The sequence below is a fragment of the Quercus robur genome, chromosome 6 (assembly GCF_932294415.1).
Source record: "Quercus robur chromosome 6, dhQueRobu3.1, whole genome shotgun sequence".
Classification (NCBI taxonomy): domain Eukaryota; kingdom Viridiplantae; phylum Streptophyta; class Magnoliopsida; order Fagales; family Fagaceae; genus Quercus; species Quercus robur.
The window spans coordinates 44,218,867-44,243,096 of NC_065539.1; the positions used below are offsets into that span (position 1 = coordinate 44,218,867).

General features: G+C 32.5%; 2 protein-coding genes across 3 annotated transcripts; both read left to right on the forward strand.

Annotated features, from left to right (window-relative positions):
• The first annotated feature begins 6,415 nt into the window (after window positions 1-6,415).
• LOC126688939 (beta-D-xylosidase 1) lies at window positions 6,416-13,378 on the forward strand. Its single transcript, XM_050383882.1, has 7 exons — window positions 6,416-6,956; window positions 9,014-9,295; window positions 10,213-10,382; window positions 10,555-10,652; window positions 10,830-11,180; window positions 11,712-12,125; window positions 12,375-13,378. The coding sequence occupies exons 1-7, from the start codon at window positions 6,522-6,524 to the stop codon at window positions 12,968-12,970; spliced, it is 2,346 nt and encodes a 781-aa protein (XP_050239839.1). The 5' UTR covers window positions 6,416-6,521; the 3' UTR covers window positions 12,971-13,378.
• Window positions 13,379-15,125: 1,747 nt separating this feature from the next.
• Window positions 15,126-19,765, forward strand: LOC126688940 (uncharacterized). 2 transcript variants are annotated; one of them, XM_050383883.1, is made up of 7 exons: window positions 15,126-15,421; window positions 15,662-15,727; window positions 18,552-18,614; window positions 18,722-18,769; window positions 18,875-18,937; window positions 19,210-19,272; window positions 19,623-19,765. In XM_050383883.1, exons 2-7 carry the CDS (start codon window positions 15,677-15,679, stop codon window positions 19,629-19,631), a joined length of 297 nt encoding a protein of 98 aa, XP_050239840.1. In that variant the 5' UTR covers window positions 15,126-15,421; window positions 15,662-15,676; the 3' UTR covers window positions 19,632-19,765. The 2 variants fall into 2 exon arrangements, with proteins under 2 accessions (XP_050239840.1, XP_050239841.1); XM_050383884.1 differs by lacking the exon at window positions 15,126-15,421 and adding an exon at window positions 15,446-15,573.
• Window positions 19,766-24,230: the final 4,465 nt, after the last annotated feature.

Here is a 24,230-nt window from a genome sequence, read left to right on the forward strand (position 1 = left end):
GAGTAATTTGGTGTACAAAATGAGGAGTTCAATATAAATAAACCATAAAAAAGCTAATAATATATCTGACCTATATATAAAATTAGAGAAAAAAAGAGTTGTCTATTTATGAGCCATTTTTTTTTTGTTACTAAAAATAATTTAAATTTATAAGTTATTTATGTAATATACCATGACTATTTGCGGTCCATTACTAACTAGGTAGTGAGTGTGTGTCTTTATATATAAAATTAGAGAAAAAAAGAGTTGTCTATTTATGAGCCATTTTTTTGTGTAATTAAAAATAATTCAAATTTATAAGTTATTTGTGTAATATACCATGACTATTTATGGTTTATTACTAACTAGGTAGTGTGTGTGTGTGTGTATATATAAGAAAATTCAATTAGGGGTGTGCAAAATATCCGCTTAACCTGCCAACCCGCCTGACCCGCCCGCCTCGTGCGGGTCATTAAGTTAGGCGATTTGGGTTGGGCGGGTTAGACCCCAAAATTGCGGATTGGATTGGGTTATGGATTAAATTATGGATTGAAAAATTGCCAACCCGTTACAACCCGACCCACCTGCTTAATTATACATATGTAAAAGATATAATATATTAGTTCAGATTGTTAAGTATTTAAAGTTAGTAAATTCACCTAATAAATTTTTACAACTAATCAATAATCAATTCCCTAAATAGAACTGTCCTTCAAAAAATTCCTTAAACAAAATCTAAAAAGTCAACATTGAAACCCTAAACACCTCTACCTACCACCTATCCTATTTACTTCAGCTGTGTATACAGTATACACTTTGTGGCTCTAGGTCTCACTTTTTCTTCTCACCTTTCACTTTTGGCTTTCACCTTCAGCCATCATCTTTCCCTTCCTCTTTCTTTTTTAACCTTTTTGAAGCCTATTTCTAATCATTTCAATTCTTCATCGACAATCACAAAGGTACGTAATTGCGTTATTGTTTTCTATTGTTTAATTCTTTTTTTTCTTTTTTATTTTGGTTTATGTCATTTTATCCGTTTATATGTTATAAAACGTGTTATAATATTACAAGTAAAGCCATTCTGGTAGGCAGGTTCATTGTATATTCAAGTAGGTCATTGTATATTCAAGTTAAATATGTTATATATTACATAAGAATACAATTCATCTAGATCTTTATCTTTGTCTAATTTATTATTTATTATTTTTAATCCTTGATGTGACTTTGGAAATGTTAAGACTTTGAGTTTGTTGATTTAATTTTCCTAAGTTGTAAGGCAGAGCCTACTGTTTTTTAATTTCCTAAGTTGTGAGGTAGAGCCTACTTTTGCTAGAGATGATATATCTATTTTTCATTGACCTTATGTTTATGTTAGAATTGAGATTATTCATTGAAATCAACCTTTAGGTTTTTTTTTTTTTTTTGTGCATTAGTTATATTTTGAGATTATTTAATAAAAAATTGTAGTTTGTGATAATTTTTTTTTAAAAAAATATTGTTAACGTCAACCCACCTAATCTGCCGAGTTGAAACCACCAAAATTTGTAACCAATCCTCCAAATTTAGACTTTGGTGGGTTGGTAGTGGATTAGAATTTTCCTAACTCGCTAGTGGTGGATTGGATAGAAAAATTGGTGTTTACCCTCCCAATTCGACTCGCGCACACCCCTAAATTCAATTAGAATGAAAATTAGATTTTGCTATTGTTAGCTTTCCATAAAAATTAAATTGTTTAAATTTTTGTTGTTATTTTTTCTCTAAACAAATGAGCATATTTTTTATACTGTTTCTATTAAGATATTTTATATGCAAAGATCTTGAACCTAAAAATTTGTAATTGAACTGAATGATCTCATGCACCTATCCACATTCAATTTAAGAGACACCATTGGACCAATCCATTCTTTTTATTTTGTGTTGTATTTAGTAGAATTTCACGTACAATGATTGTGAATTGATATTGTATATGTAGTATTCAATAGTGATTTTTAAAATTATCTACTCGCGTTGTCCCAATTTGTTTGCTTGGTTTCAAAAATCAAACTTTTTAAGAGAATATCATTTATTGTCTTGTCTGCTATATAAAAATATATAAGTTTCCAAAACTACCCTTAAATAAATTTATCAAAAATGGTTTTGAAAATAAAGTAGGGACATAATAGGAACATTAGGAAATTAATAGTTTTTAATTTTAGAAACAAGACAATATTTTTGGAACATTCCAAAATAGAATAGAGGACAAACAAATTGGGATAGAGAGAGTACATAATAGCAATGTAATGAGAAACTTGGTGTAACTAATATCATGAAAACTGTAAGGAAATATCATTTTAATACCTCTAAATGTTTTAGTTGAACTAATGTCCTATATGTTTAATAACCCAAGTTAACATCAATATCACCACTTCAATTTATCATTTTCGTGCATAAGCACGGGTTACTTACTAGTAAAATTATAATGAGCCATGCATTCTAATAAAATCGGTATTTATGTATGTGGCTTTCTCAAGTAATACAATTAAGTTTATTGTATTGAGTTCAGTTGAGTTTTTTACCCACTACAAACTATTTTAAGAAAATTGGTTATATAAAGTTCTGTTATTTTGTAGATGATGTCATGTGACCCATATAGTACTCTATGCTATTGCATCAAATAGGTGCTCTAAAATGTTAGGTTTTAGATGTTGACAAAATTCCATGTGACAAATATAGTATCTAAGGGTTATAATCATGGTATTAAAAAAGTTTAGTTAAAGATCTGTTATATGATACTGAAGAAATTTGAAGAAAAAGGATTTCTACAAGCAAAACTCAAACTTGAGTGAAACATTAAAGAAGGAAAAAACTTACTGAGATACTCACTCAAGCGAAAATTTCAGATCTACAATCTGAGTACTGCAAGAAGAGGGATTACCCCAATGCCAAACTTAAGATACCAATAAGCACAATTTTCCTTAGAGACCCATCTAGAAAACCATCTTATTGAGCCTTAACAGAGAATATCTATCATTGTGCTTTGATCCTATATATACAATAAAACCAATTGTGTGTTTTTAGAAATCTTGAGCTTCAAACTATTCTTGAAACTACATAGCTATTTCTCCAACAGTGAGTCATTGTGGGCTGTGAACAAGGTTCATTTATGGAGGCAATTCACTAGAAGATTTTAGATATTCTAGAGTCATTGAGATGGGAAGGCAAACGAAAGTTTAGCTCTATATATAAAGATTTTGTAAGTAGACTATTTGCAATTGTTTTCTTATAGTGAATTTTATACAAGATTGGATCTCTAAAGTGGTTGTTTTCATTAAAGGGGGTTTTATTTATTTATTTTGTTTTCTAATTTGTCACCAAAATATCTATACATTTTATTGCTTTGTTTGGTGATTAGTTACGGTGGTGCAATTAATGTGTTAAATTATCTTGTTGGAAAATATGTGATTTGATTAATTAATTAATTTGATTAAATCGCTGCCTTGGTTGTTTGGAGTCTAAATAAGATATTTCATTCTTTATATTATCTTGGTGGTTAGATCTCAACAATTGACACCGAAGGTTTCTGTCCATATTCCATAATGCACCGCCTTAATTTGAATGATACATTTCAATTGTATAATTAATATTCATTCTCAAAAAAAAAAAAAAAAAAAATCGTATAATTAATATATCTCATTAATCTAATTTATACATCACTAGTTCATTTATATATCCGATTGGTCCCATTAAATCAACTAAGGACACTATAGGGAAAGAGATAGAGAACTGTTTGGTATGTTAGTTTAATAAACACTTTTTAGTTTTTAAATAACATTACACATATTTTTACACACTTTTTCATCCACACGTATTTTCAAAAAATGCAAACAACGTTACTAGAATAATGTTACCAAATAGCCCCTAGTTGGCATTTCTTAGCGTTTTCAAGATATTTACATGAATTTAAAACAATTGGATTAAAAAAAAAAAACTAAAAAACTAGGGAGATTATATATTTTCAATCTTGTGGGAAATATCAAATATGCTTGAGAAATACCACTGCCCCATGTAGGCAAGTTGGTACCCAGGTTGTACAGAGACCGATTACTCGAGGGTTCAAGCCCCCGCACCCGCACCCGCACCCGCACCCGCATTTACCTAGAAAAAAAAATGCTTGAGAAATAAAAAGAAATATAATAATTTGAGAAATTACATAAATTGAAAAAATTGATCCAAATGATAGTACAAACGTGGCTAAACAGGAGTCGTGGTAAGCATGTGAGGCAGAGTCTTTGACTCTTTGTCTTGTGAGTTGTGAGTCTTTTCATACTTGGGACATGGGGACGAATCCCATGGACAATGGAAACTTTATTAATTTGTTTGGGGGTGGAAGGGACATCATGGATGGCTTTCTTTATTTCTATTTTGAGGACACGACGAACTATATAATAATGAGAAACATTAAGTTATGTTTATAATATTTTTGTAATAATTTTATAATAAATTTTAAGTAGTAGGTTGTTACATATTATTATTAATAGAGTAAAAAAATAATTTTAGTGGTAAATTTAAATTAGAATAAATAATAAATAATGATTTATAATTTATTATGAAAATATTGTAAAAATATTGTGGACATAACAAATCTAAAATAATAATTAATGAGATCCCATCTAATCAAATATTTCTAGATTAATACTATATTATACATTATTACAATGTATCTATTCTATCAACAACCGAATAGAATCGATTCTCAAAAAAAAACAACCGAATAGAATCGATTCTCAAAAAAAAAAAAAAAAAACCGAATAGAATCATATATATATAAAATATAAGTCTATCTATAGGTTACACAAAGCCTGCATATAAAACTTCATTAAATTAATAAAAAAAAAAGAAAAAGAAAAAGCTTGCATATAAAACTAGCATAAAATTAATGTTAGGTACTTTTTATTTTGGTTTAAAGGCCCAACCAAAGCTCACAAGACAAAAATAAAAAAGTAAGCAAGAAGACAAATGTTTATGTTTCATGATCTGTGGGACTGGTAGAGCATGTTGATGTAATGGTCACGAGATTATCTTTTGTGTACGTGTGGTCAGTCAGTCAATTAATATCACGAGGACGAAAGTTTTTCTGGCCCTGGTGAAACAAAGTGAGACCAAACTCGGTTTTCTATAGGATATATAGTAATTATCAATGACTGCATTTTGACAAAGAGGTTTCATAGACCATCCAAATTTTGACCTTATTTTCAGTTTTCTTTTTACCCCCCAAAATTTACCCAACTCATATATAAAATTAGGATTTTTCCCTCTGTTTTGTTTTTCTTCTTTGTTTGTATTGGAGAGAATCAATTTTACAATTAAGATTTTTTTTTTTCTAATGATATATAAGTTGTATATGTCATTTAAAATTTTAAACGATGCGTTGTTGCTGTTATTACAACAAAACAACAAAAAGTAAGAGTTAAGGGATTTGAACGCGAATTAAGAAGATTTGTCAAAGACATTAATACTTTAGCGAAAGGACTTAAGAAAATAACAAAGTCAAGTTTCAAATTAGATTCTCTCTGTGCTATAATGTTTCTGTACTATTATTAACTTCCCTGAAACAATGCCTGATCCTAGTTTGTAGTATTTTTGTTACCAACTCCCTGTTACAATAATCAGCCACAATTGACGATTAGTACAAACTTACAGTTGATCCTTTCAACAAAAATTAGGGTTCAATACAATACTAAAATTCAGGATTACCTTTTATTTTGGAGTACAAACAAAATTTTAAGGATCTTTAATTAACACCTATATACCTGTTGAATTGGTCAGCTAAAACACAAAGGACTTTCATTTTCTCTAATTAAAGCCTGGTTGTTGTGTACATTTTAGTTAGCAAATTTAATTCTCATCATTTTTTTTTTATTCTAACTTCAACATTAAGCGAAACCTTATACTATTATAATTATAATAGTGTAAGAAAAAAGCAACTTTAGAAGTCTTTCAAGAGTGCGGCTAACATGGCTTCAAAAAAAAGAGTGCGGCTAACATGAATATTGTGGCACCCTATCATTTACAAAGAAAGAAATGAGATTCTCTCGCCCGTGACCCACATTCTAAAATCTTTTAATACTTTTTGGCCAATCTAAATCTTTCCTTTACAATAATAATAATTCTAACAACAAAAATTTTTTTCACAACTTTTAACGCGTGAACAAAACTCATAAAAACGATGTTAAGTTTAACAAATTATGAGAAATATTGTGAAAAATAATTGTCCTAGCATTGCTGTTTCTTGCTAAAGGTTATGGCCAATGTGTACTTGTTTACTAGTCTAAGTGACTTCCTTATTGTTGTTAACTAGATGCGTGTAGTACTCACTCACTGATAAATACGACTCAACCACTCATACTCCTTCCATCTTGATAATTCCTTATAACAATTACCTACGTGGAAAGCCAATCATGAAACTTTCGTTACCACACTCTAAGCGCAACCCTTTCCTATATATACAAACACCGATGAATGACTCTCACAAACCAAGCCCACCATCTCTCTAGAATTCCCATATGGCTTATAACAAAAAAACCAATAAGCCCCATTATCACAAAACACCCTTTTCTCTCGTCATTGTCTTCATATCAATATTATGCATTTCATTTGGTGTCAATGAAGCTCGTTCACCGTTCGCATGTGACCCCAAAAATGGGCTGACGAGAAACCTCAGGTTCTGCAAAGCAACGTTGCCAATACAAGTGAGAGTGAAGGACTTGATCGCACGGTTGACATTGCAAGAGAAGATAAGGCTGCTTGTGAATAATGCTGCGGCTGTGCCTAGGCTTGGCATTCAAGGCTACGAGTGGTGGTCTGAGGCTCTTCATGGTGTCTCCAATGTGGGTCCTGGTGTTAAGTTTGGTGGGGCCTTTCCTGGTGCCACTAGTTTCCCTCAAGTCATCACAACCGCTGCTTCTTTCAATGAGTCGCTTTGGGAGGCAATTGGAGCGGTAAGGATTTTTCTATCATCTTATTCTATTATGTGAATCTCGTTCCTTCTTTCTTGTATGTGTGTGTTTTTTATGTAAAAAAAAAACATAAAGATACAAGTAAAATTATTGATACACATTCTTCCCACATGAAAAAGAATCCCATATGTAAATCCGGATGTAATACCTATTTTTATGTGGGATAGAAGTGTAGCATAAAACATGTGTATGAAATATCTTCTGAGAAATGATAAATTATAATTTGAGTGAAAAAATTATGTCAATGATAATATGAAAGAGATGTGTGTACCTCTAGATGTTTGAGGTCATTAACCTCTAACATGCATTGTTATATTCTTATGAACCATTATGAATAGGTTATTCTCAAGTTATAAAAGGGAAAAGGAAAACAAGAAAAACCTCCATTTAATTGGCTACCATAATTTTGTTTTTTTTATGATAAAAGAAAACAAAAAGTACTTCTGTTTTTTGGGCAGTGAGTTTCGTTTTTGGTACTATTTTATCATTTATCCAAAAATTTAAAAAATAAGGCACTACTTTGGATGGATTAGACCCATCAAAAGGTATTAAATATAAATATATATATTTTGAGAAACATATATATATATATATATATATATTTGTATACATATATAAATGATGGTAGAGGCAGCATATGGTCCGCACTTTTGAACCTTAGTTACAGTCACATGTGAGACAAAGATAAAAAAATCATGTAAAGTATGCTGAATAATATATTTTATTTGCTTGATAATTGGAGAACCATAAAATATATTTATAAGAGAAAAGGATAATTGTCCATATTTGAAAATAAATAAAACAAGTTTATGTTTCAATCAGGGAAAAAAAAAATGAATTGAAAACACACATAAAAAAGACACTTCTACCTACCAAGTTGCCTGGTTTTCTGTTCCATAGCTTTTCAATTGTGCATGCAAGTAGCTGTAAGTTTCATGATCTGCTTTAAAAAATGACACATATATTAGCCATCAATGACATTAACAACTAAAAACAAGATTTACAAATTTAATGATGGTTGTTGTCGTCCTTGGTTTTCATTGTAAAGTCATCTTTGATATTGTCAACAAGTAGTAACTGAAACTAATATATTATTCAACAGGTGACCCTTTTCGTTTTTTTTTCCTAAGGCAATTGTACAAGGTTCACTGTTCTTTTAAAAAAAGCATTCTAGCTAATTATTACAGCTTCGACCAATAATAATAACAACAATAATGTATGTGTAATCAATAGCTGATGAATTGAATTGCTGAACATAGTAGTCAAAGTGACATTACAGTGGAGCTGGGACCTCCCTAGTTATTGAGATCACGGATTGGTTTATATGAAAACTGTAACCTACTTTATATACTCATAACTCATGAAATTATAACCTCATAGGACCGTTTGATGTCCTTGTCTAAGTTGAACTAGTAGTGATAATTACTTTATGCATTCACAAATTATATTAGAGGTATGTCGTATATGTTTGATACAGGAGATATTTTTCTCAAATTGAAGGTGAAAACAAAAAGTTATGGGTACAAATGTTGAAAAAAAAAAAAAAAGGTACAAGTTTAATGAAATTACTTTGTGGTGAAAAATAGCATTCATTACTGTAAAAGACATGCTACTGCTAAATATGTCCAATTCGGGAAATACCTGTTAGCAGTAGGTGAAAACAAAAGGTTAAGGGGTAACAAGGTTGAAAAATGAAAGTATATTATGTAAATTTGTTGGTACCATATCTATTATGGTTAAAATAAGAAATATACTTCAGGCCTCGGGCATTTAATATTTTCAGTCACTGTAATTCTTCTTTTCTTTTGAAAGTTAATTGGGAACAAAAGTTAGAGTGAAAGGTTGTTTGGGACCAAGGAAAATTAAAGCTTGTAGTTGTTTATGAGAGGTTGTACGAATTATGAGTGATAGAATCCTATTATGCTAGCTCACTAGGCTAGTACTTTGACTTTGAGTATGATGAAGGCTTTTTAGATGCTCAATTAAACACACTAATTAGACGTTCAATTATATACATTGATAACATAGTTGCTGTGCAGGTAGTGTCTGATGAAGCTAGAGCAATGTACAATGAAGGAACAGCTGGTTTGACATATTGGAGCCCAAATGTGAACATATTAAGAGACCCTCGATGGGGTCGGGGGCAAGAGACTCCCGGTGAAGACCCCATTGTAGTCGGAAAATATGCTGCCAGATATGTCAGGGGACTTCAAGGTTATGCAAAAGGAAACAGGCTTAAGGTTGCTGCATGTTGCAAACATTACACGGCCTACGATCTTGATAATTGGAATGGGGTCGATCGGTTTCATTTCAATGCAAAAGTAAGCTAATTTCAACTACCCTAAAATGCACATTGCAATTTTATCATTGGACTGACAAAGTATTCTAGTTAAAATGTTAAAATCAATTATCTGTAATTCAAAATGAACAAAGTATTCTGGTTAAAATAACATTTGATATTATTTCAAAATCATCTTTTTTTTTTTTTTTTTTTTTTTTTTTTTAACTTTTCACTTTAATTTCTATATTTTTAAAATTATTTCAAACAATCTTATAATTATCTAATGGATAGAAACTGTTGATATGACAAACAAAATTTTGTGTCATGAGCTCCACATTGTCAAAGTGATCTCAATTTTATAAATTTCATTTGTGATGTTAGCATTTTTCTATTTATTAGATGATAATATAAACATTTTCGAAAGTTTTTAAAGTATACAATTTTGAAATAAAGGTCAAATATTGATTACCTAATATACAATTTAATCATTCTTGCTTTTTAGTAAGTAACACATACTTAGTAGGTTTTAAACGCAAGACCTCACTCTTTATAAGAGGATGTAACATTTGAACCTAAAACAATTGACTTTGGGTTTGTAGTTAAAAGGAGACAGTATATATAAGCTAGAAATATCTATAATTGTGTTAGAATTTGGAATCACACTTACATTTTCTTACACGGAACATACAGCAATAAAAACCGTAGTTTAGCCAGATAATCAGGGAGTTTAGACATCACATCAACAACAGCTAGCAAGGAGCATTCAATGGCAATAATAAGTTGTGGTCCAATAATAGCAAGTCGTTTTCTTTAGCTGTCCAAAATGTGTCACAGTAGTTTAGCTGGTACAGTGGCATATCATATGGTTAAACAGTTCAAATCCAATTAGGATATAGAATAAGGTTAACCTAAATGTGTATGGCAGCCTTTGAAATTAGTTCATTTTGATGTGTGTAGGTCAGTCCGCAGGACTTGGCAGACACCTACAATGTGCCATTCAAATCCTGTGTGTTGCAAGGGAGGGTTGCAAGTGTTATGTGCTCATACAATCAAGTCAATGGAAAGCCCACTTGTGCTGATTCTTATCTACTTAAAAATACCATTCGTGGATCATGGCGTTTAAGTGGGTAAGCACTGGCCATCACGGTGGATATTAACCGCAGCAATTTAAAGAATCTACGATAATTATTTAATGCATTTGACATATACAAGTTACAACACCCTTCTCATATGTAGAGAAAATCTATAAATGGATAGTTCTTTTCAATAATTGATTATTTTTTGGTTCGGCCCAATTAGGTACATTGTCTCGGATTGTGACTCTGTAGGGGTTCTATTTGACAACCAACACTACACGAGAACACCTGAAGAAGCAGCTGCAGAAACTATCAAAGCAGGTTAGAATCTTAGTGTCATATCTTAATCATACAAAACCCTCAAATTAAACCCTCAAATAAATCCAAAAAGTTCATGGTTTAAATTGATTTGATTTAGAGAGTTTAGGGTTCGATTTAAAACCCGTGAAACTATAGATATAATTTAACAAAAGGACCTTTTTTATGTAAATGTTACAGGGTTGGATTTGGACTGTGGACCATTCTTGGCAGTGCACACACAAGGGGCCATAAGTAAAGGCTTGCTTAAAGAGTTTGATGTGAACAATGCATTAGCAAACACAATTACAGTCCAAATGAGGCTGGGCATGTTTGATGGTGAGCCATCAGCACAGCCTTATGGCCATCTGGGCCCAAGAGATGTATGCACCCCAGCCCACCAAGAGTTAGCCCTTGAGGCTGCTCGACAGGGCATTGTTTTGCTTAAAAATCGCAAGTCTTCACTGCCATTATCCACCAGGCGCCACCGGACTGTAGCAGTCATTGGGCCCAATTCTGATGCTACAGTTACAATGATTGGAAATTATGCTGGTAAGTCTTATAGTTTCTATTTTGGGTGATAAATACAATAGTTTCTTTAAAATTTATGGTATCTACTTCATTAATACTATTTTTTTGTCATCATGTTGAAATACCAATGAATTTCATTTCGGTGGAAGCAAGATTCAACCATATAGGACAATAATTTATTTGATAACTAGAAATTTTATCAAATTGAATTAATTAGGATCCATTATGGCTAAATTGAAAAATGAGTTCTAATTAACTCAACTGGTAAAATCTCTAATGGTTGAATAAGAGATCTGGGATTCAATGTTTGTCTACACAAAAAACTGATTGGTGTCTTGGTTTAATGATAAAAAGTTACCATCAATAGTAAACGCCATAGGTTGAAACTCTCAAAAAAAAAAAAAAAAACTAAATTGAAAATAGATTAAAGTTAAGAAATTGAAATGAAACTCAAGTATTAGATTGAAAACAAGTTAAAGTGAAAAAGGTTTAATTTACAATTTTCGTCAATAAGAATAACAAGAACAATGAATTGATGCATATTTGTTGTAGGTATTCCATGTGGCTACACAACACCATTACAAGGCATAGGGAGATATGCTAAGACCATTCACCAAGCTGGGTGCGCAGGGGTTGCCTGCAATGGGAACCAACAATTTGGAGCCGCAGAGGCTGCAGCCAGGAGAGCCGATGCAACTGTTTTGGTAATGGGACTTGACCAAAGCATAGAGGCAGAAGCCTTAGACAGGGTAGGGCTACTCTTACCAGGACACCAACAAGAGCTTGTTGCAAGGGTTGCCAAGGCCTCTAAAGGACCCACTGTGTTGGTGTTAATGAGTGGTGGCCCTATTGATGTGTCCTTTGCTAAGAAGGATCCAAGAATCAGTGCCATAATATGGGCTGGCTATCCTGGTCAGGCTGGAGGAACTGCCATTGCTGATGTTTTGTTTGGTACAACAAATCCAGGTAGGGAAGATATTATTGTTTTCACAACTGTTTGACACGTTCTGTTATGATTGATGCGTAATAAAAGTTATGTCAATAATGAACCATATAAAAGTATTGTTATTCCAATCATATATAAAAGTGTTTTGATTGGAATAACATCATTTTCATATTGAACCCACATATTAACACCATTATTGTTAGACTTACCAAACTTATTGTGATCACAAAAGGCTAATAATGATGCTCTCATTATGTTTTGTTCTTTAGGAGGAAAGCTGCCTATGACATGGTACCCACAGGGCTATGTACAAAAGGTGGCAATGACAAACATGGCATTGAGAGCAGACCAATCAAATGGCTATCCTGGAAGAACCTACAGATTCTACAAGGGCCCAACAGTGTTTTCTTTTGGGCAAGGTTTGAGCTACACCTCATTCAACCACAAATTAGTCCAAGCTCCAAAAGAAGTTTCAGTAACCCTCACCAAATTCAATGTCCCAATAAACTCAACCATTTTAAGCAATGGGATCAAGGCCAAGCACACCAATTGCAACAAACTCACACTTGGTTTTCACATTGATGTAGAAAATACTGGAACTATGCACGGGACTCATAGTCTACTTGTGTTTTCAACCCCACCCTCTGGTACATGGTCCACGAACAAGCAATTAGTGGGCTTTCAAAAAGTCCATGTACCAGCTGGGTCTAAGCAAAGGGTGTGGTTTGGTATTCAAGTGTGCAAGCATCTCAGTGTGGTTGACAATTTTGGAACTCGAAGAATTCCAATGGGTAATCATAAACTTCAAATTGGAGACCAAAAACATTCAATCTCAGTCCAATTATCAACAACACATCAAGTCTAAAAAGTCATCATAGTATGGTGATCACATCAATGCTCGATGACCCTATATATATTTGTTCCTCTAATTCCTTTCCCATTAAACCATAAGGAAAAGAAAAAACAATATTGGTCCAAAAGTGGACATAATATTGTAAGATTATAAATAGAATGAGAAAGATCAGAATAGTATTTGGAATTGTAATTGTAATTGTTCTATTATAAAAGTCAAGCCTCAATCCATTCCAAGTGTAAAAAGAAAAAAAGAAAGACAAAGATGGAAACATTTTCACAGTTTGGATTTGTATTTCTTTCTGTTCAAGGGATTTTTGGAACAGATGTATTGACCTTGTGATTCCTTATTTGTATCATTATTACATGTAAACCAAAGTATTTGAAATCTTTGAATATTAAAATTATTGATTGGAATTTAGATTTTCAAACTGTAATGAATTGAATTGAGATCTTATTTGACTCTCTAATAATTTAATTTGTTAAAGTTTTTAACGATAAATAGCTATTTAAAAAAAATTATATAACATTCTATACACTATCAAATCTAAGATAAAATCTTAATGGTTAAACAAATTGCAATTGAAAGGCTTTAAAAAAAAACTTATCCAACGTCAAAAACCAGCTTTGCATCTTTACAAAAAATAAATAAATAAATAAATAAACAAACAAACAAACCAGCGTTTCACAATAATAGATAGTGGGGACCCAATCTCCTGCAATCTTTTAATATCCAATTCTTGCAATTTGACCAATCGAAATCTGCCATATCATCCAATCCAACAAAGAATCTGCCATATCATAAAAACAACTCTTTTTTTTTTTTTGGGTAGAAATCATAAAAACAACTCATAACTTTATTAGAGTTGAATCTGAATTCAGGCAAATATCTAAATATTAAAAGACATTGACTTGACCATATACTAATTAAGTGGCATTTTTGAAACGTTTGATTTTCCACAAGTTCATACACCATTGGTTTTGATGGTTTTGACTTATCTATCACAATAAATTAATAAATGAATAAAAATACATTTCTCTAGACGGTTAGATGTAATAAATAACATTAAAATACAATCAATATCATAGGTTGTTAAGTTGTAAACATATATACTATAATTTTTCTGGACAATTTTTTTTAAGGATTTAAAATTCTATATATATATATATATATTCTAATAATTGAGTATACTTTTGATTACTAGACTTTCAACCATCTTTTAAAAAAAATATTTTTTGATGGCTGGCGTGTTTAAGGCCAAAAACGAACAAGTGACCGACAATTACTAATGATTTCAGTTTATGTAGTTGAGTTTGCAACCTACAATTCAAGTTAAGGGTGAGTTTTTGAGGTTATCTACTTATCTCACCCTCATGGGATCAAGACCCTTTATTAAAATTAATTCTTCAGCCAAATGGATACCACCACTATTACATATAATATTATCATAATAGTAATTAACTAATTACCCAAAAAAAAATTATAAAAAGAAAAGTCTCTTTTTTACAAAAGCACACATGTTTGTGTGATGGTGGGGGTAATATCAAATGCGTGACGTTAGAGATATTACAAATTGAATGATGTTAGAAACATTATAAATTTTACAACTTAACCTTTACAAATTAATGTATCACAAATTATAAAAGATTAATATTAAGGATACCACAAATTTTACTGCATAATCTAATTGGTGTGTCATCAATCAAAGAAAATAAATAGACATTTATTTATTATTTTTTCAAAATTCACCAATTATGTTCATTGTTAGATCAACTAGTAAAGATTATGCAGAAAAATTTGTAGCATGTTTAGCAATTTTTCACTTACAAATTGATGTTTTACTATTCCCAAAAATATAATTCAAATATATTTTTAATTGTATGAATGGGAGGTGTCGGTAAGAGAGGGTGTTTTGCACGTGACAAAATGTATGGCCTGGGTTTTAAGTTTTAAATGGCCAAACCGATGGTGATATTCTAACGGCACAAAGCCATAATAAACCCAAACATTTTGGATTCCTTCAATTAATTTTAGTTTTTAAATTATTTGTTTTTATGCTTTAATTAATTATTAATATTTGTTGGTTTGTTGGGGATAATTTTAGTCTCCTACCCAATAAGTAGTAGTCCACCACCCTTAAACCTCATTCTCAAGTCTCAACTCTCACCCACCACCATCATATACATTATACATATATGGGTCTAATTAGATAAGATTTTATTTCCAAATTTTACTTAACTTTCTATATAATCTTTCACTCTTTGATTTATCTCTTACCCTCTCCCATCACATATCCAATCTTCTACAATCTATCTACATTCATTCATATATTCTTTACCTTACCTTCTCACTCAAACCCTCCTCGTTTTTCATCACACCTCTCTCTCTCTCTCTCTCTTTTCATTTGTCTCACACTTTTGTCTCTCTTCCTCTTTGCATCTCCTTCCTTTCTCCTTCTGCAAGGTAATGCCTCCTTTTCTTTTTCTTACTTTTGCTTTCTTTTTTGTATATAATTGGGTGTACCTCACTACCCATTTTCAAAATTGTATACAAACTTTTGAAAGCCACTGCCTTGGAGGCCTCTTTCTCTTCTCTTTGAAACACTAAATCTTAAGGTTTTCTGATTACATTATATTGGTAGGAACCTAATGTCTATTTCTATTCTCTTTTCCATGACTAAATTCTTGTGTGTTGCTTTAACAGGAGAAACTGAGAAAGATGGCAGACTGCAATAGAGGTGAAGAACATTTTGCTTCTCAAGACCGTGAGGTACGCTGTTCTGCCTGTTCATAATCTTGTTGTGATAGACTTTCTTATAAAACAAAGACTAGAGAATGTGTTGTTCAAAATAAGTCCAAACCCATAAAAACTTCTCGCTGTTCTTGGTGTTGGGCAACCTAACACCCATCAATCTCAAACTTTAATTTCAGGACTAGCCTACCTCTTTCATAATGGTAGATGACACATCCTAGCTCTCCTAATCACATTCACCCACATGATAACTTTTTTAAATTGATTTCCTATAAGTTATTTTTAGATATTGTATCTTATATAAGTTTTCTCGGCTTATTTTTAAGGAATGTGTTTGAATTTAATTAAAAAAATATAAGATATTGCACTTAAGGAAAGGAAATATACCTAAATTTTTGTCGTCTTTTCATTTCACATTTTGTGTTAATTTCATTGAGCCCACCACATGGGAGCAGGGTACTACTGTACTACAAAATCATCATTCCTAAAAGTGAAAATAACAACTCTTTTCAATTTCATTTATTAATTTCATTACGTTTTATTTACTTATTTATTTTTTACCTCGGGAGGAGGGGTTGTTAAAAACTTCAAATGTTACCGTAATTTATTTCTGTGTGTTAATTATGTTCATCAATGGTGGTTTATATGAATTGGCCTAGAAAGAAGAGTCATGAATCTTTTATTTTTATTTTTGGGTTTAAACTTAAACCCAAAAAATATTAAAAAGAAAAAGAAAAAAAAATTGAGATATTTATGGGGTCAAATCGAAGAAGGATAAATGATATGAGGCCTGCTTTGTTATGGCATGTCAAATGGGCTCCACATCTAACGGTTAACAATAGAACCCAAGAAATTGATGAAATGATATGGGTATTGTTTAAGTGTTTTATACATTTAAAGTGGTACATGCCTGCTTATATAATGGATACTCTTTTTGATTTGTCGGCAGAATGTAGGATGCTACATAATATATATTTTATATATATATATATATTATATATATAGTATATAGTATATACACCTCTCTCTATCTCTATCTCTGAAGACTCTATCAAAACCCAATTTGCCAATCGGAACTGGTTGTTAGGCTGTCAACTTATTCACGTGGACTTTTCTTTTGTCACTGCAAATTGGACATGACTCTAAGATAACCCTTAAAACGCTTACGTTAACGTTACAAAACGTGGCCAATTTTGTTTTTGTAACTTGTTAGTTGTAATATGTAACCTCACCCACCCTAATGTGACTGCTGCTGCTAATTTAAAACGCTAAAACTTAGATAAAATTCTTTGTTGGTTTTTTTATTAGTCAAAGTATACTGAATGATTTTATCTTTTTTTTGGAAAAAAATAAATAAATAAATTATACTATATGACTGATTATTAAGGTTGCCCTTGGCTTAAACTCTCTTTCGTGCTTAGAGTTTTATTTTCTTGTTTTCTTCTATGTATTTGATTTGGCTCAACTCTCTTTCGTGCTTAGAGTTTTGTCGTCTTGTTTTTTTATATTTTCTATGTATTTGATTTGAGGAAAAGGGAAGAAAAGAAAAACCAATCTTTGCTTTTTGATTTACTTGACTTTTTATCACTATGGAGTTAGTTGAATGCCAAACTCCGAGTCTAAAATCTTGAGCATGTCCAATGTTGTCACTCATAAACTTTTGTTCAAATTGCCAAAACTAGTTGCTGGTTTTTGAATTCCTCAAAACTAGGAAGAAAGTTTAATCCAACTTTTAATGATGAATTATCCACATTCCGTGACTAGTCAAAATCAAAATGAATGACCAATACTTTAACTATCTTTTGCCGACTTCCTAAATTAACAGCTGATAGGACCTTCCTCATTTTGGGCCAAAGAACAATTGGTAGTATTAAAAATGCAATGATTTAATTAGTTTTAGTACTTGATTAGAGTCTTAGGTTAGGTTCAATTTTTTCAAAGTCAGAGCTTTCTTTACTTATGCCAAAAGCCTAATGTATTTACTCAGTGGGACAATTCAACGTATGGAAAATTCTTTGGCATGTGGCTGATCCTTCCACCACGTGGCTAGGAACAACCCGCCTGTATATGTGTGGTTTAAGGAGACGAGTTGCCATGGAGGTATATATAGTGTGGGGAGCAATTTATAGAACAGTACTTCTTTTGTTTGGTAATGAAAAGTGGTCCATTATTATGGTTGTGTTACCATTAAATTATGCAAGATTCTTTTTACATTTATTCAAACATGACAAGTCTCCTAATCCATAAAGAAGTCCAATCATTTAGTTTACTATTCCTATATGTATATAAAATTAATCAATAAAAAAATTTATTATGGCGTTAGTTTGTAATTGAATTAATAACCATTCAACCTTTTTTTACTTCCATTAATAAACCTTGTTTTCTTGTATGGTCTATGGATCTAAAGGTCCGTTTAGATTGAAGGGCAGGGGAGAGGGTAGAATAAAGTTGACCCAATCTAAACGGGCCTAAAAGAAATGAATAAAATGAACAATTTGCATGTACAATTCTTTTTCAAATAGCTTGACTCATGAAAAAGAATGCTAAAAGTGTGAGTTTTTAGTGGATAATGGTAATTGCAATACGTGGCATAATAGATAAGACTAAACAAAAATCTTTCTAAGTTGTGTACTAGTTATGGTTTCTTTTATCAGGTCTCATCCACTATAAAGCTGGTTTCTTTAATACTTACAGAACACTTGAGATTTAATTTCTATGATTTCAAATGGTTAGAAGTTTAAATTTATAGGAATCTTATACTCGCAATAATATAAAATCTTTCAAACAAACAAGCCTAAATAGGCCCTAATCATCAAAAATTTCATTTGGTGTGTTATCACAGGCAAAATCCACAGGGAAGAAGTACGGAGAGCTTGTGCCAAAGAAAAAGCCATTGATTTCAAAGGTAAATCAACACAGACCAATATCCAGTATGAAACAATTTTATGTCACATTAATTTGTACCAAAATTTACCACTAAACAAAATTATAAATTTTCTTGTATGGTTTTAGGATCATGAACGTGCATTCTTTGATTCTGCAGACTGGGCATTATGCAAGGTAATTGATCTCAGTTAGCCTTGTTCAGTGTGTTTCATTACATCACTAGACATTTGACCATTTGTATTGTACCTTTGCTTATTTTTACATTCTAATGTGATACAGCAAGGTGCTGGAGTAAATCAAAAATCAACAGCTGCAGTAGAGACCTTGCGACCAAAACTACAGGTATAGAATAGAATATAATATAACCTGCAAATCTTGCATTTATGCATTTTTTGATGGTAATGCATAACTTGAAAGTTATGTTAGGGATATTACAAATTTTACTACATAAGTGTTGTACAAAGTACAAATTTATGCGCCGATTTTTAAACACGATACATTACTATAAATGTCAGTTTATAAGTCTTTCGTGGTAAATTTGATAGTAATTTAAACATTTTCTATATATAACTTAAAAGTATCTCATGAGATTTATGGTCTTATACAATTTGCAGAGAACACCACACCAACAGCTACCCCCTAGGAGACCAGCTTGTACATCTGGTCCAGATAACATGGTGAGTTTCGTTTCCATGATGTAATATTTATATTGGTTCGTTTGGATTAAAAAAAAAAATGAAAAAGAAGGATTTAGATTTCAATTTTCTTGTTTAAAGGACTAGAGTGGAATATGAAATGATAAACCTTTTTTAGATTGATGAAATTTATGGAGGGTTTGAGTTTTACAATATCAAAATTGTTCATCTTTGAACAAAATATTCAAGATTCATATCATCATGTGTTGTAATTAAACTTGTATCAAGCAATTTATACTAGCAATTATTTTTAAATTCTCAAATCTAATCGCTGAAAATGGATTTGGTGTTTCACATATTAACAAATTTACTTGTGTTTGTGGATGTTGCAGGGAGAGTAGAACCGTTCAGGGCTTAAAGAAGTTGAGGGATGTCACAAAATTGTCTGTTCATAAAATGGCATACATTAAATTGGCTGAACCCTTGATATGTCAATAATTAGATCCTAATAAAAGAGTTTTCATTATATGCGAAATTTTCTATGTCGTAATATATGCTTTGTGCTCAGTTCAATCTTCCATTATAATTATTTTCATCTTATAAAAAAAAAAAAAAAAAAATCATTTTTTAAGAAAAAATTTATTCACATACTTTTCAGTAAGTTATTGTTTTTAACTTATTAGTTTATACTTTATATATAGCTTTTTACAACCTTGTTTTTCTAGTCACAATTATATTTTAACAATTTTCAACAAATAAACAAATGAGCTTTCAACAAAAAGCTACATGGAATTGCACAAAGGCTACTACACACATTTGCTCATACTTCATGGTCCAATAAAAATGAAAAATGCATAGAAAATGATCCTCTACATTTCAAGTGAAACTTTCATTTTAAAATGATTGTATTCCTTCTAAGAGTCATTCATGCTAACCACCATAAAAAGTGATACACAAATAAGTGATTCATGATTACTTCAGGAGATATTTGGTAGAATTTTGTTCATTTATTCATACAAAAGCCATTACATGGACTTTTTGCTACGTGTCATGTGTGAAACTTTGTATTTATGTTCAAATGTTTTTAATTCAATGCCATATGTTCAATGAAGTTAACACATTAATTTTCAGTGTAAAAAAAGTCCATTAATTCAATGTCATATGTTCAATGGAGTTAACACATTAATTTTCATGTTTAATGATTTATAAATGATGTATTAATTATTTATGTAGAAGGAATTTATCTAGTCATTTTTTTTAAAAAAAAATTTATCCAGTTCTTAATTATTTAATAAAAAACAAGTCTCTCCATTTCAAAAAATCAAGACGAAGTCTCACACAAAAGACAATTCATATTTCAAAAAATGACATTGTTTTAGTGTTAGTGAGTCTTTAATTACGTTTCAGTAATACACCATCCATTTTGGTTCAAAACAATATATTTGATAGAGACTTTGATGGAATTAGAGTTTAGGGTAGGTCACTTCAAGGGGACCTAGGCCTCCATAGCTAAGAAAGTGATTGGAAAGATTAAAGGAACAGAGAGAGAGAGAGAGAGAGAGAGAGAGAGAGAGAGAGAGAGAGAGAGAGAGAGAGAGAGAGAGAGAGAGAGAGAGGGAGAGATGAAAAGGAAGTATCAACATTCAAAGTCTTATTCATATATCCAACAGATACAATGCTTGCCCACTATATACACATCAAACGTCCTAACTAACTACCCGAATTTTTAGCTGAACTAACCACCTCTAACTGCAGCACCACTAATTGCTTTCCAGCAATACTACCCTACAACACATACCACAGTACAATGGTACATCCTATAGCTCATGCTACTATACAATGGTACAAGCCCTCACCTCAACACAATACAATAGTTCATATACAATACAAGAATATAGGTGCCTAACATACCCTTTCCAATTTAAAACACCTTGCCCACAAGGTGAGGAAACCTAGAATGCAAACAATGCAAAGACTCCCAAGTGGCATCTTTAGGAGGATATCCTAGCCATTGCACCAGAACTTCAGTGACAACCTAAGTCCTCAAGGTTTTGGTCCTAGTTTGCAGCACAAAAATGGGCTCAGTGGCAACCTGCCCTTCATCATTTATAGGTGGTAGAGTTGGTAGAGGTGAGACACGTTGACCCAGCTTCAACTTCAAACAAGAAACATGGAAAACAGGATGAATTTTGGACTCAGGAGGTAAATCCAATTTGTAGGACACAGACCCAACCTTCTGTATCACCTTAAAAGGACCAAAATACCTTGGAGACAACTTTTACTTCCCTTTATAAGCCAAATTTTTTCTGTCTATAGGGCTGTAGCCTCAAGTAAACCCAATCACCCACCATAAAGAATCTATCTTCCCTGTGCTTCTTAGCTTGAGACTTCATCCTCTCTTGAGCAACATGAAGATGGCCCTTTAAGAATAGACAAAACTTTCTCCCTTTGGCTTAAAATAGAATCCAAGGCATCTACCTTGGTTGTGCTAGGAATGTAACTTTGTAACTTTGGAGGAGGAAAGCCATACAAAGCTTCAAATGGTGACATCTTAAGGCTAGTATGCAAGTTAGAATTGAACCAAAACTCTGTAAGTGGTAACCATTCAGCCCATTTAGTTGGTTTGTCACTAGTAAAAACTCTAAGGTATTGGTCCAAGCTTCTGTTGACAACCTCAATTTGGCCATCTAACTGAGGATGATAAGTTGTAGACATGGCCAACATTGTACCCTGCATTCTGAACAACTCAGACTAGAATGATGAAGTGAAAGTTGCATCTCAATCACTCACAATAGAGGCGGGCATGCCATGGAGTTTGAATATTATTGGAGGTATAAGGTAGCAACCTTAGCAGCAGTGTAAGGGTGAGACAAAGGCACAAAATGGGCATACTTGGTTAACCTGTCCACCACAACTAGGATCACCTCAAACCCTTGAGACTTAGGAAGTCCTTCAACAAAATCTAAGCTCACATCAGCTCATGGAGTAGTAGGAATGGCTAATGGTTGCAACAAACCAACTGGGGCAGATGTCTCAAACTTGATTTTCCGACAGACATCACACTCCTAAATAAACTTCTTAAAGTCAGTCTTCATGCCATGCCAATAGAACTCCTTCTTAGTTCTCTGAAAGGACTTTAAAAAATCGAAACGCCAACTACAAGACTACTATGAACCAACTGCAAAACCTGGGACTTTAAGGGGCACAAGGGTCTCAAGAAGAATCTGCCTTTGTAGAAAATCAAATCATTTTGAAAGGTAAAACCTTTGGAAGGAGCGCCAGATTGAATTGAAGAAAGAAGTTGCTGAATAAAAGGATCTTGAGAGTAACTATCCTTGAGAACAACCAACCATGTGGGTTAGGAACTAAGAGAAGGAACAAACAACTTGTTTTCTACTAAAGAGGCAATTGCAAGTCCTCAGGAACAAGGTCAGACTTCTTGGAAAGTGCATCAACCACCCTGTTGTCCACACTCTTTTTGTATTCAACCACAAAAGCATATCTCAAGAGTTTAGCAAGCCATTTTTGCTGAGTTGGTGTGGCAATCCTTTGCTCCAACATAAATTTTAAACTTCGATGGTCAGTCTTAACAATGCAAGTTTTGCCCACTAAATATGGTCTCCACCTTTTGATAGTAGTTGCTAAAGCTATGAGCTTAGTCTTATAGGTGGACTAATGCTGATACTTACACTTCAAAGCTTGGTTGTGGAAGGCTATGGGCCTATATTCTTGCATCAAAACAGCACCAAGACTAATACCAGAGGCATCACACTCAATGGTGAAGGGTTTGGAGAAGTTGGGAAGAGCCAATACAGGTGGTTGGATCATTGTGGCTTTAAGAGCATTGAAGGCCTCCAAAGCTGTATCAGACCACAGGAAGCTATCTTTCTTAAGAAGATCAGTTAAGGGTTTAGCAATGGTGTTATACCCTTTAATGAACTTCCTGTAATAACCTGTAACACCTAAAAAACCCCTTAAGACCTTGACAGTGGTTGAGACTGGCCACTGCTGCATTGTAGCAGTTTTTTTAGGATCTACCTTAACCCCCCTCACCAGAAATAATGTGTTCCAAATACTCAACTTCAGAACTCCCAAAGACACACTTAAACCTCTTTACATACAATTGATGAGACAATAGGACATTCAAAACAGTTTTTAGGTGGTCCAAATGATCATCCAAACACTAACTATAGACTAAAATGTCATCAAAGAAAACCAAAACAAATCTTCTCAAATAAGGCTTGAAAATGTCATTCATGAATACTTGAAAAGTAGATGGTGCATTAGTCAAGCCAAAGGGCATGACAAGGAACTCATAATGTCCCTTATGAGTTCTGAAAGCTATTTTAGGAATATCTTCTGGCTTCATATGAATTTAATGGTTTCCTGACCTTAAGTCCAACTTAGAGAAGATAGTGACCCCTACCAGTTCATCTAATAGCTCATCCATTACAAGAATAGAGAATTTATCCTTTATAGTTGCCTTATTTAGAGCCCTATAATCAATGCACATCCTCCAACTCCCATCAACCTTTCTAACAAGCAACAAAGGTGAGGAAAAGGAACTTTGGCTAGGTTGAATGGAACCAAGTTCAAGCAACTTATGTAAAAATTTTTCAATTTTTGACTTTTGAAAGTAAGGGTACTTGTAGGGTCTTTCATAAACTGATGGGGTTCCATCTTTGAGTATGATCTAATGCTCATGTCCACGAAATGGTGGTAGGCTTGAGGGCATGTCAAACACCTTTGAAAACTGTTCCAAAAGGTCAAATAAGGTAGTAGGCAACAGTGAATCATTTGCTGAGTTGGTGGTGATTGCTAAAATTTGGAGAACCAGCCCCTTCCTTATAGCAGAACCATTAAAGAACCTGTTAACCTCTGAAAAGGACAGATCCTTTAGAGTGTAACTCCTTTAACAACACCTTATTGCCTAAGTAAAAGAACTTCATGGTCAATAACTTGAAGTCCCAACTGATTTCTCCTAGAGTACTTAACCACTA